The sequence below is a fragment of the Hippocampus comes genome, unplaced genomic scaffold, assembly GCF_001891065.2.
Source record: "Hippocampus comes isolate QL1 unplaced genomic scaffold, H_comes_QL1_v1.1 scaffold175, whole genome shotgun sequence".
Taxonomy (NCBI): Eukaryota; Metazoa; Chordata; class Actinopteri; order Syngnathiformes; family Syngnathidae; genus Hippocampus; species Hippocampus comes.
The window spans coordinates 205427-218431 of NW_017805556.1; the positions used below are offsets into that span (position 1 = coordinate 205427).

At 43.7% G+C, this 13005-nt stretch overlaps 1 protein-coding gene across 4 annotated transcripts in view; it reads right to left on the reverse strand.

Moving 5' to 3' along the window:
• The window catches only part of nadsyn1 (NAD synthetase 1), a 53747-nt gene that overhangs the window by 19720 nt on the left and 21022 nt on the right, over nt 1-13005 (reverse strand). For 3 of the 4 annotated variants that reach the window (XM_019879847.1, XM_019879845.1, XM_019879844.1), the window contains exons 9-14: nt 8988-9119; nt 6552-6623; nt 4621-4745; nt 4485-4533; nt 4265-4367; nt 3959-4127 (exon numbers count right to left, since the gene is read on the reverse strand). In XM_019879847.1, the coding sequence (XP_019735406.1) occupies nt 3959-4127; nt 4265-4367; nt 4485-4533; nt 4621-4745; nt 6552-6623; nt 8988-9119 (650 nt within the window). The remainder of the gene's footprint in view (nt 1-3958; nt 4128-4264; nt 4368-4484; nt 4534-4620; nt 4746-6551; nt 6624-8987; nt 9120-13005) is intronic. The other variant, XM_019879846.1, reaches the window with a different exon arrangement.

Below are 13005 nucleotides of genomic sequence, written 5' to 3' on the forward strand. Positions count from 1 at the left end.
GAGGGCTGGACTGAAGGACAGCACAGAGGCACTCATCCTGGCTGCTCAGGAGCAGGCCCTGAGCACCAGAGCCATTGAGGCCCAGATATACCACACCATACAAGACCCAAGGTGTAGGTTGTGCAAAGAGGCACATGAGACGACCCAACACATAACTGCAGGGTGTAAGATGCTGGCAGGGAAAGCCTACATGAAATGCCATAACCAGGTGGCTGGCATAGTCTACCGAAACATCTGTGCGGAGTATGGACCCCAAGGTCAAAATGGGAAACACCTCCGAAGGTGGTGGAGAATGACAGAGCGAAGATCCTGTGGGACTTCCAGATCCAGACTGACAAGATGGTAATGACGAAACAACCGGATTTCGTGATCATAGATAAAGGGCAGAGGAAAGCCGTTGTAGTGGATGTAGCGGTCCCAAGTGATGGAAACATCAGAAAGAAGGAACACGAGAAACTCGAGAAATACCAAGGGCTCAGAGAGGAGCTGGAGAGAGCCTGGAAGGTAAAGGTGACAGTCGTGCCTGTGGTGGTCGGAGCACTCGGGGCAGTGACCCCCAAACTAGATGAGTGGTTGCAAGAGATCCTGGGAACAACATCGGACATCTCAGTCCAGAAATGTGCAGTGCTGGGAACAGCAAGGATACTGCGCAGAACCCTCAAGCTTCCTGACCTCTGGTAGAGGACCCGAGCTGAATGGGGGACGGACACCACCCAAGGGGTGAGACGAGGATATATTTATATATTTGTGGGTGATTTGGAGCCTATCTCAGCAGACTTTGGCCAGCCAATTCAGATTTTGCTCATCTTATCTTTATAAGATGACAAATTAAGGCAAATTTAAAATGGTCTTAAATAAACTTTGTTTACACTCTTGAACCTCCTCGAATGGGTCTGGCCTCCTCGAATGGGTCTGGCCTTGATGTGGCGAGGGGGCTTAAGTGTTCCGATGACCCTGCGGAGCAGTAATTATAAGAACAAAAACAATAAAACCACAGATAAAATTATACATAATAAAAGAAGAGATGAATTAAAATTGAGTATGCTATTTTGAAAAGGTGGTTCTTGAGATGGGATTTGAATGTGGGAAGAGAATCAATATTACAGATGTTGGGTGGAAGTGAGTTCCTGAGTGTGGGGGCAGAGCGGCTGAAAGCTCTGCACCCCATCTTGCTGAGACAGGCAGAGGGTACACAGAAGTGGAGTGAGGATGAGGACCTGAGGGAACGAGAGGGAACGGAAAGGTCAGACTGATAGTGGGCGGGGGGGGGAGGGGGGTGCAAGGTTATGGATGGCTTTAAATGTATAGAGAATATTTTGAAGTTGATTCTAAGTTTGACAGGGATCCAGTGGAGCTGTCGAAGGATGGGGGTGATGTGATGAAAGGAGAGGGTTCTAGTGATGATCTGGGCTGAAGAATTCTGGACCAGTTGAAGTTTATGGAGGAATTTGTGATGGACACCGAAAAGAAATGAATTCTAATAATCAATACAGGAGGTGATGAGACTGTGGACAAGTATAGCAGTGGTGTGAGGGGGGAGAGAGGGACAGAGACGATTGATATTACGTCGGTGGAAATATGCAGACCGGGTTGTGTTATTGATGTGGGAGTGGAAAGATAGTGAGTTATCGAGGATGACAAGGGAAGGGGACACAGTGGAGCTATTAATTGTGAGGGAGAAACTGTTGGCTTTGTATAGGGCGGATTTGGTACAGATGAGGAGGAGTTCTGTTTTATCGCTGTTCAGTTTGAGGATGTTATGGGTAAACCAAGATTTTATTTCTGAGAGGCAGTGGGAGATGGTGGAGGGTGGGAGGGAGGCATCGGGTTTGCTGGAGAGGCAGAGCTGGGTGTCATCGCGAAGCAGAAGCAGAAGTGTATACCAAAATTACGGAAAATATTCCCAAGGGGGAGAAGTTAGATAATGAAGAGGAGGGGTCCCAGGACAGAGCCCTGGGGCACACCAGAAAAGAGGGGGAACGATTGTGAAGTGACGGAGTTGAGTTGGGTGAACTGAGAGCGGCCAGTGAGATAAGAGTGAAACCAGCGTAGGCGGGTGTGGGTGATGCCTATGGTGGAGAGTTTATTTAGGAGAATGGGGTGAGAAATGGTGTCAAAAGCTGCACTCACGTCGAGGATGATGAGGATGGAGATTAAAACGGAGTCTGCTGCCATGAGAAGGCCATTAGTGATTTTTGTACTGTGACGGGGAAGGAAACCAGACTAGAATTGTTCGTAGAGACTGTTATCAGTGAGGTGGGAGTTAAGTTCAGAGGCATCAATTTTTTCAAGAATTTTGGAGATGAAAGAAAGGTGAGAAATTGGGCATAGGATATTGAAATCATTGGGATCTGAATCAGGTTTTTGTCAGGATTGGAGTGACAGCTGCAGTTTTGAAGGGCACAGGAACAATTGCAGTCGACAATGAAGAATGAAGGTAAGCAGGATTCGACCAAGACTGTGGGGAGGGGATCTACCTGGCATGAAGAAGTCTTGGATTTGATAATGAAGTCCGAGATTATTGAGGGATGGGGCAGTTCAAAAGAGGATAACAATTGACAAGGGGTGGGGAGGTCAGAGGAGGGGTACAGAGGAGCCCAGGTGCTGTTGGATTTTATTGACTTTTTCCACTGAAAAATAGGAGCAGAGCATTGCAGGTGTCAGAGGAATAAAAGTGGGCAATCTCCCAACGATATTGTCGGGAAATTGCTCCCAGTAGGGGCTCCCAAGGCGGGCCGGTCTCCAGGGTAGGTTCCACACAGACAAAGACCCCAGCGTGCCGGTACGCTGTGAGGTGGCAGTCCCAGCAACTGGCTATACTGCGAAAGGCCAACAACCGACCCAGGAGAAAATTCTTGTTTCGAAACTGACCAGAGAAAGAAGACCAACACAGTAACAGTCCTCAGCCTGCCCCTCGACCAACGAGTACAGATTGACATTCATCGTAGGATCCATGTCCGCCCCATGGAATGTCCAGACACTCCTTCAACCTGGAGCTGCCACCCAGCTGTCCCGACAGCTCTGCTGTGATAACGTCACCCTGGCAGGGCTCTGTGAAGTGTGATGGCAAGGCAATGGCAAAATAACAGCAGGCAACTATTGTTACATTTGGAGTGGCCCAGAGAGTCGGACCAGCCTTCATGGCATGGCTCATCTTAAGCTGAAGCTCTAAGCCAACCAGCACAAGATTCTGCCTCGCCTCAACTCCTCCCGACTCAGTGAACCTAACAACCCCACAGACTTCGGTTATCCTGTCCTTCTGGAAATGCAAGGGTGACAGGCTTGTCTGTGAAAAGCACAGAGGGATAACCCTGCTCTCCATCCCTGGCAAGGGCTTAACCAGGATCTTGCTTCGTCGTGCCCTTCCAGCGATCAGAAGCCGCCACCGTCCCCAGCAGGCTGGCTTTATGCCCAATCGCTCCACAATCGACCGCATCTATGTCATCCGTCTGCTAATAGAAAAGACCCGTGCTTACAGCTCACACGCGCCAGCCTCGAGCATCTTCCTTGGTCGCACAACGCCGCACCCACTGGTTCAGCCATGTTGTTCATCTGCCCCTAGACCATCCTAAACGAGCCATCCTCCACTTGGACCCAAAGGCCGCAAGCTGGAGACGACCAAGAGGAAAGCCTCTCACCCAATGGCTTGACGTCATTGAGGGCGACCTCCAACAGCACGGAGTTGCCCTGGAGGACGCAGCGGACCTGGCACAAGTTCGCCAGCTTTGGAAAAATCTGGTGCATATGGTCAGCTCAACGCGCAGGGACGGGACGCCAGGACCCTCGCTGGAGTACTTGTTAGTTAGTTACACTCTTGAAAGGCAGCATTGACAAAGTATTTCTGTAAATTTACCAGGTGTTCTGCCTCTTTGGACAGTAAGTCACACACTGGTTTTCTGCCAGGCTTCACGGAAATGCTGTGAATTACAGTACACAAAAGACCATTGTTTTTGTATACCTCCCAATCTGGCTGGCCAACTCTTTGGCACGGTTGCAAGTGTCCGCTGATGAGTTTTCACTGCCCATGTAGCAAGTAGTAAAGATAAGACGACAGAGCTCCCTTGGTTGCTGAGGAAAGTAGGTTTCATTCCCAACTAATCTGCGAACATCTTGCAGCACCTGGTTATCTAAGAGAATGGAGAGATCATTGCTTAATTCAATGTAAAACTACACTATCTGCTAATGTAAACCAATATATAAATTGCTTATCAATGAATTATGAAGTAACACTGGCCACAAATAAAATGTGTGAAAATCTACTCACCGCCGTTTTCTATGGCCTTGCAGACTTGCACACACATAGAGTAGACAATACAGGCAACAGAGGAGCTATCAACACCACCACTCAAAGGCAACAGAAAGCCTGCCTAAGAGGTACAGTAAAATCATCACATGTAATTCAAATTAGTTGCTGACAGGCAACATTAAAAAGTAAGATGCCATTTTACGCAATGTGACGTGTCAACTTGAGCTTCCAAACTCACCTGTCCACTTCTCCTTAGGTAGTCCCACAGCCAGCAGGCTGGCCCAAGGCTGGAAAAAAAACCACAGGAACCAACACAGAAGTGTTTACCTGAACAGTTGCACATACCACATGCAAGTACAAAAAATACTGTGTACCTAATTTCTTCCTCTGGTGTATGCAAGTTCCATGTTATTGGTTGGTAGATGGGGAGGCAGATATCATCATTACTGGATAAAGAAAAGTCCACTTTGATCCTATAACACTGTTTGGATTCACTACCCTGGTCAAGAAAAGTACAAAGAACAACAATATTACATCAGTGAAAGTATTGTTTGTCTGCCTTGAAATGTGTCATATTTGACCCGTAATGTTATGTTAAGCACATGTACGCTGATTCTACTGATTCTTTGCTTAAACCTCCTCACCATGCGCCTTATTTGCAGACCACTTCCACTGAATTGTGCATGAGTTTTCTGCAGTTTTTCAATGATGAGGTTGCTGAAGCTGGGGCTTTTGTTTCAAACACCATAAATCTTGCTTTCCCATATATTGCGCAGCTGCTCTACCTACCGAGCCACAGCGGACTAGTTGAAAATTTGAAATTATGTGTATTGAATGCACTGAGGTCCTTGCTCATGAACAACAGTCGGAGGTGAGATTCCAACCCCAAATCCCTGGGTAAATGGGCAAACAATTCAACCAAGTGAGCTAAAGCTCAGATAATGAAGTGTACAAAATAATGTTGAATTGTATTAAAGGGTGTGAAATACTGTCAAATGATATTGTGCAAACACTGTACATTGCTGGAATGAGAAGAATCACTGTCTACCTAATGTCCCTGTAATGTTCCGGAATTATCCAGATAATGGTGAATCCCACAAACGTAGACAAAGATAGCCGCCCGGGTTGAGGAGTTGAGGGTCTCCAACGTTACTCGGGTGCCCTGCTGACCACATTCCTGGCGTCTCTCCCTCATGTGGTTGTCCAAAAGGATGGCCAAGCTAAAACGTTCCTCCAATTTAGTGGTGTCGTTGTGAACCGCTAACTCATCCTTTGGGGAGGAACTTAGTCTGCGGCGGAAAAAGCTGCAGAGCCGCAGTCGTCAAACCTACTTCCAGCCGCTAATATCGGGAACGTATCAGAGTAGTCAGCGACTTACTGACTACCCTGAGTACACTCTAGTAATCGCCCCCGTGCCTCCTTTCCACCAACTGGGTGGTGGAACACCCGACGTAATTCAGCAAGGAAAATTGGGAAGGAGGACCAGAGTTCAGATTGTGAGTTGCTTACCGCCATAGCCCAAGAACTAGCCTCGCCAGACTTAAAATGAATGCTATCTTCAGACTATCAAGAAAAAAAGTGGCTGGTTGCTGGTCGAAGCTGAGACTACAATAGTGGAAAAATTGACCACACAATCTGGGTTCCCCACCATAACGAGGAGGGTGGGGTAGGTTGGGTTCTACCGGAGGTGGTCACACCCAATGTTGACAGTGTGGGTATCCGAGGGGAGTGTCCTTCGGGTGCCGAGCTGCTTGAAGCGGGTGAACAACTCCTCAACCCGGGTGGCTAGCGAGGTGACTGCGTCGCAGAGCTCTGCGAGCGCAGTCTCCTGTGGTCCCACCAGTTATCCTTGGCTGGCCAACGGTTTAACCATCATATCCAGATCTATGGGATCCATGATCGAATTATTCTATAACGTTCTGGAATTATCCGGATAATGCTGGATCCCACAAATGTAGACAAGGTTAAGATTGCGGTGCAAAAAGGTTTATTAACAAAAGGAAAATCTATAGTGTTCAATGAACCTACCAACCATGCTTTTGAAATGTGGTAGGAAATCTTAGTACCCAGAGAAAGCACACACAAGTACGGGGAGAGCATGCAAAATACATATAGGAATACATATAGGAAGATAGGATTTGATAACTGGACCGCTGTACTGTGAGGCGGAGGCGCTAACCGGTTTTCCACCGTGCTGCCATTAACCGACATATGTTACACATTACATTCATGCCTATGGTGAATGTATTTGACGTTATGACCCCAAATTTAATCTTGGAAATATACAGTTATCAAAGTTGCTCACCATCTGCAGCTGACATGACTCTCCTCTATAGCAGTGCACATCCTCAAGATCCAAAGTGGCTGATATCACCTCCTAAAGCACAATGATGAAAAGTACTACAATTGACATGAATGGCAGGACAGCGAGCGATCCCATCATTTCCAATCTGCAAGTAGCCGTGGCTTCATTTTTGTCTAAATTGGTGCTTCGCAATTATTTTCTAATACACCCCCTCATTGGAAGAAGAAAATATTTCACACCCACCCAAATGATGACGTGACTATAAGTACAATAATTTATTTGTTGCAGCTCCGAAAAAAGGAGAGCTGTGGTGTTGTTTTTTTAAAACGCACACTTTATTAATGGTTTTCAAAGTCTCAACAAATACAGGTACGTCTTTGTCCGTATCAGTGCCTTCTCTTCTTCCGTTCGACTCGAGAGGCTTTCATGACCGCCTCGGAAAAACGTAAATTAACGATTCCTTCAATTAAACTACGAAAATTGAAAATAATGCATCAAAACAGAAAATCAAACGAGGAAATCACAAAATAAATTCTATAGCCTCACTACAGAATTTATTTTGTGATTTCCTCGTTTGTGAACAGTACACAACAAAGGAATAAATAAACACTTCTGAGACAGTGCAGTCTCCTCCAATTTAATGATCATTCTGTTGCAGCTACGCTCAAGGAAATGCCAAAATAAATTCTGTCAGGGGGCTATAGAATTTATTTTGTGATTTTCTGTTTTAAAGCATTACTGTATTTTCAATTTTTGTAGTTTCATTGAAGTAATCGTTAATTTACGTTTTTTGGAGGCGGTCATGAACGCCTCTCGAGTCTAACAGAAGAAGAGAAGGCACAGAGACCGACAAAGACGTACCTGTAGCTCCATCTAGTGGATGCATTGTAGATTGCGCCTTATAGTCCAGTGCGTGCAATATATGGAAAAAAAATTGTCAGTAGGCCATTCATTGAAGGTGCGCCTCATAATCCAGTGCGCCTTTTAGAGCGGAAAATACGGTAGTCATCACCTTTCTTTTCATCGCTGTAATGTGTCTCGAAAGAATTTGTTCGTTGGACTTCTTATCTACCACTCGGTGCGCGCGCGCGCACACACACACACACACACGCACACACACACACACACACACACACACACACACACACACACCACTTTGAGCTCAGATTCCCTGTGCACTCTCTGACTATAGGGGTGTTCACACGGCAACTTTTACTCTGGTGCAGCACCGGGGCTACACCCGTAGAGCGTTCACACATACAAAGTTAAACCGGTGTAGCCCCTGAAAACAGCTTAAACTGGAGCAAATTTAACCCTGCTCAAGGAGGTGGTTAAAAAATTTACTCCGGAGTAAATGCTCGTTTGCGGCGCAGCACCAATATAAAATTGGACGTGTGAACACTGCGAGAGTAGACTCACTACGAGTGAGATGCGTGAGAAGAGTTGATTACATATGGGTATTGAATGCGTTGCTTTCGTGCTCTTCTGTATTTCAGTCATCTTTCCTTTCTCTCTCTCATCCTTTTACGGTGTCTGATAGATTGCAGTGCTGATTTTTCTGGAGAAGTATAAACCATAGTTTTTCGATATGTCACAAACAAGGCGGAGAATAGGGAGTGCACTTTATGCATGTGCATATTTTATTTCCGTATTATTACTATCGTATTGCACGGCCGCAGAAACTGCCGTGTGAACGCAAGTGGGGCTGCACCGGGGTTAACACGCTTTTCTTCAGTCAGCAGCTTTTTTTGTGTGAACGCTCCACAAAATTTACACCGGTGTAAGATATATCGGAACAAAATACATCAGTGCAGCACCGATGCAAATGTGTGCCGTGTGAACACCCCTAATAAGAGCACCACTGCCAGCTCCTGGTAGTAGATGTGCAATGACAATTTAATCCATCCATTGTCTGACCCTCTCATCCTCAATAGGGTGAAGTATGGCAAAAACATCTATGACTGTTATATACATTCACAGAAAAAAATTGGAGTGTTAAAATTTGGGTGTTAGATGTTTCAGAGTTGATTTCAACCCCCAAGGCGTATTTGTAACAGTGAGTGTTGGAGTTATTTGACACAGTGGATTTATTTAGTGTTAAACCAACTCTGCAGATAATTAATCAAACATAGCTCCACCCACGACTTGATTAGAATACGACTACTACTACTAATAATAATAATAATAATAAAAAATGCCCAATAATGTAATACTTTCTTCCACTATAGGTAAAAAATGTTATTACAATGTCAGTCAGAATTTGTATGACATTATTTGTGAAATTATTGCATTAGTGGGTGCTACACTCCATAAGACTCAAAGCTTCTTCTGTTGCTTAGTTAATTGAAGACAACATTATCCATAGTGAACGTGACCATGATGTGTAGCGTTGAGCTCAGACCCCACCAAAATAAATAGTATAATTTCCAGACTTACCACCTCAGTTAAGGAAAACTGTGCTCCATGTGCCACAACGTCCCCGTTGATGACCACCATGGCACAGCCATCATAATAAAGTCGATCTCCATCACATCCTCTCTGATTTGCATACAGGTAAATACCTCCACTCTGTAAGTGCACCAAAAATACACAGACCGTAATAGAATGACAATCATAAGCCTGATGAAAATTTAACAATAACAGATTGATTTTCAAATACTGTACAGTTCAGCTTTTATTTCCAGGTATGTACATCTGGATGAGAAACAGCCTAAGCTACAGAATGTTTTGTCAGGAAACAAGATTTTTAGGGGAGCAATTCTATTGAAACACTCCAAATCAATCATAAGAGCTGAAATGAGCCCGTTTTGAGAGGAGGTCTTGTCTCATGCAAATGAGCAACTGCTCATCTAGCCCCCTCTCCAGCAGAGTGAGCTCACGCTGGGAATTTTAAACCTCCAATTACCTTTTGAGTCAATTTAACCCCATTTGGTGTTTAGGTCCATAAAAAGTCATTGTTTTTTTTTTAATTCATTTTTCCTTTGTTATGCTTTTTTAACCCTCTATTTTCATTTGGTCTAATTGTTGCAGTAATATCTTAAACTCTGCTGTTTTACTGCAATCTGTGTTTAACCTGAAATAGGTTTAAGGTTTCTTTTCAGATAATGGTCTTTTTTTTTTTTTTTTTTTTTTAAGTCAAGAGAAAAACTGTGATCTAAATAAATAAAAGAATATTGTCTGGAAAAAAAGAAACCGTGCGTCGTGACCGAAAGAACAAGATCGGATACAAGCGGCCAAAATAAGTAAACCGAGACTGCACTACACGAATGAATGAATCCAACTCAAAATTTGTCAGAGAAGTCTGAAGTATGAGGGACCGTTCGAGACATAATTCAGGAATAGCTCTCATTCACACGACTGAAATGCTTTCACACACATTGCAGAAACGCTGTCATACAAACTAGTGAAATTTTTGCTGCTCAGAAACACAACTGAAATGCACTCATACACGTTACTGAAACACTCTCACATGCATATGACGTCAGAAAAACTCCTTCATTCATATTTCAACATAAAACTTGTCGGCTGCCCCAAAGCCATGAAATAGCCGAACTCAAGCAACAGCATAACTTGGTGATGAACTGTGTCGTATATAAACATAATAACAAGCCATATAGTTGTCATATACTCGTTGATTATTGTCTGACAAAAACGATTTTGCTCATTGAGTGATTATGAATACTTTGATGTGAAAGGTGCATTTCACGTGGAGGAAATGACAATTTGAACAGCCAATCGGAAGTCGTGTGCTTGTAAGGAGCCAGGTGATGTTAGAGAATGGGCACGCTATACACTGGCATCAACCTTCAACCAAAGGTGAGGAAGGAGACGGCGCTCCGATTGGAAACGTTCTGGTTTTCTGCTTCATGATGCCGAATAAGTAACTGGCCTTTGGGCTTAAGAGCAAATGGGCCTTTGTTTACTCACAGAGGCAAAACAGAGTTTCACCGCCATCGCTTGGCAATACCACATTTCCGAACCACAATTTAAACTTTTTTGTGCCCGGTGTCCCTAATTAGGTGGCCACCAAATTTACTGTATTTTCCACACTATAAGAAGCACCTAAAAGCATTCAATTTTCTCAAAAACCGACAGAGCACCTTATAATCCAATGCACCTTATATGGATCAATATTCTGATTTCTTGGCCATAGTATTTTAAATCTTCTGTAAAGTGATTTGTTACAGCAACAGCGGCTGGAAAAGCTCTATATAAATATAAGTGGATGGTATAGTACAGTATTCCCTTAGGGTAGCTCCATTTAGTGGATGCATAACGTAACCCCAGTTACTATTGTGGCATCTACTCTATGCGCCTTATAATACGGTGCACCCTATATATGACAACAGTTTTAAAATAGGCCATTCATTGAAGGTACGCCTTATACTCCAAAGTGCCTCATAGTGCGGAAAATATGGTATACTGCACTGTATGTGCAGTATATATTTATTTTGACACACACACTAAGAGATTTAAGAGTTTAATAACCTTTTGTCTCCTGACAAAAGGCATGTTTTATTAGACTTATACAATGAAATTGTGCTCAGTGACTGTCTGGAGAGAAATGGCATTCATTGATGGAAATAGCAATTGAAACTGCATCTGCTTATATTGAATCGCATAAATGCACTGTACACTGAATGTATATAATTTTAATGTTTATCCCATCTAGCATTATTTTCATCCTTTAATTTTTTTCTAGTATATTACATGTTTAATACATTTATTGTTAAAAAAGTGTCGGATTTGCGTACAAGCGTGTTGCAGTGTTTACATTTTCAACTGTGTGTGTGTGTGTGTGTGTGTGTGTGTGTGTGTGTGTGTGTGTGTGTGTGTGTGTGTGTGTGAGAAAACGTAGATGTGCGCACGAGAGCCTTTCAGTATTGGGTATGAGCACATTTCAGTTGTGTAAATAATAACATAAGCATTTCACTATTGTGAGAGAGTGAAGGTTGTCCAAACCCGGTGCTCAATGGTCGACGTCCTGCCTGTTTTCCGTCTCTCCATGCTGCAGCACCCCTGATTCAAATTATCTTGCGTCTTCATAGCTTGCTAAATCAGGTGTGTTGGAGATGGAAAGCAGGCAGGACATCAGAAATTAAGCTTCTGAATCAAGATACCACTGTATCTGATCCAGATGTAAAAAAAAAAAAAAAGAAAATACAAAACAATATAATTCGAACATTGTCCTTAAGTTGTTTGACTATTAACTCTGTTAAGATATGATTCCTCTCTGTTAGCTGGATTTGAAAGAAACAATGTAGAATGCTGTTGAAGGTATTTCCTGCTTACTGTGATTACAATCACCTTTGGTACCCCCTCACCCCCACTACTTTTACGACCCCTCCAGAGGACATGTCAACATCAAAAGAGGAACTGTTATCTCAAGTATCTGTGTTGCAGCTATTGAGGGACTGCGCTTTGCTATGAGTACTATTGATCTCAGTCTCTTTCCTGAACATTTGTTTGCACACTTAAAACAACGTATGTGGTGTTAAGGTTTATCTTCTTCCTCCTTGCATATTGTCTCTATATAATCTCATGAATGTGTTTCTTCTACGCTTCCTGATTCAAATCTGGACCCCTCAGGAGCCCGAATCGATTCGTAAACTGCAGAAAATAAATTAAAACCCTTCGAAGGAACTGTTCATCGCCTCCAGCCTTTATTTGGTTAACCAACATCCTCATCATCTGAAATTCAACGAACACGCGAGGAAGAGAAAGGCCCCTCTTCCCCCAACAACTCATACAGTTGTTCGCAAAGAAGTGAACTTCACCCCAGCTTTGGGAATGACTGACTAAATCAGGGAAGCTCTTGTTCGCATCCACCTGTTCGCAGTTAGCCTGTTCTTATAGGGAATGTTCCAAACAGGTTTTTGATGAGCATTCTTCAACTTTCTCAGTGTTTTTTGCTACTTTCCCCAGCTTTTTTGGAACGTGTTGCAGCCATAAAAATGTTCATGACAACTTGCAAAGTTTGAACATTAAATGGCTCATCTCTGTCCTACATTCCAGTTCATATACCGTATTTTCCGCACTAAAAGGCGCACTCTATTATGAGGCGCACCTTCAAAGAATAGCCTATTTTGTATTTTTTTTTTCATATATTGAACGCACCACACTATAAGACGCAATGTACAATGCATCCACTAGATCACAAGTGTCAAAGTGCCGGCCTGCGGGCCAAATCCGGCCCGCGAGAATGTTTTCAGTGGCCCCTGGGATGATATTGATTTTTTATTATTAGAACCGGCCCGCGGACCGCAGCAAGCCGAGAGCCCGCAGATCTTTTACACGCACCAAAACTACATTTCCCACAATGCAACGGTGACGCGCCAAGCAGTCGGCCGCTTTATTTAAATATTTATTCGTCTAGCAGTCGTTCCCATAACAGTGACATTAGCTTTCAGATACCCATCAAAAATGGCAAAACGGAAGGTGGACACTGAGAACC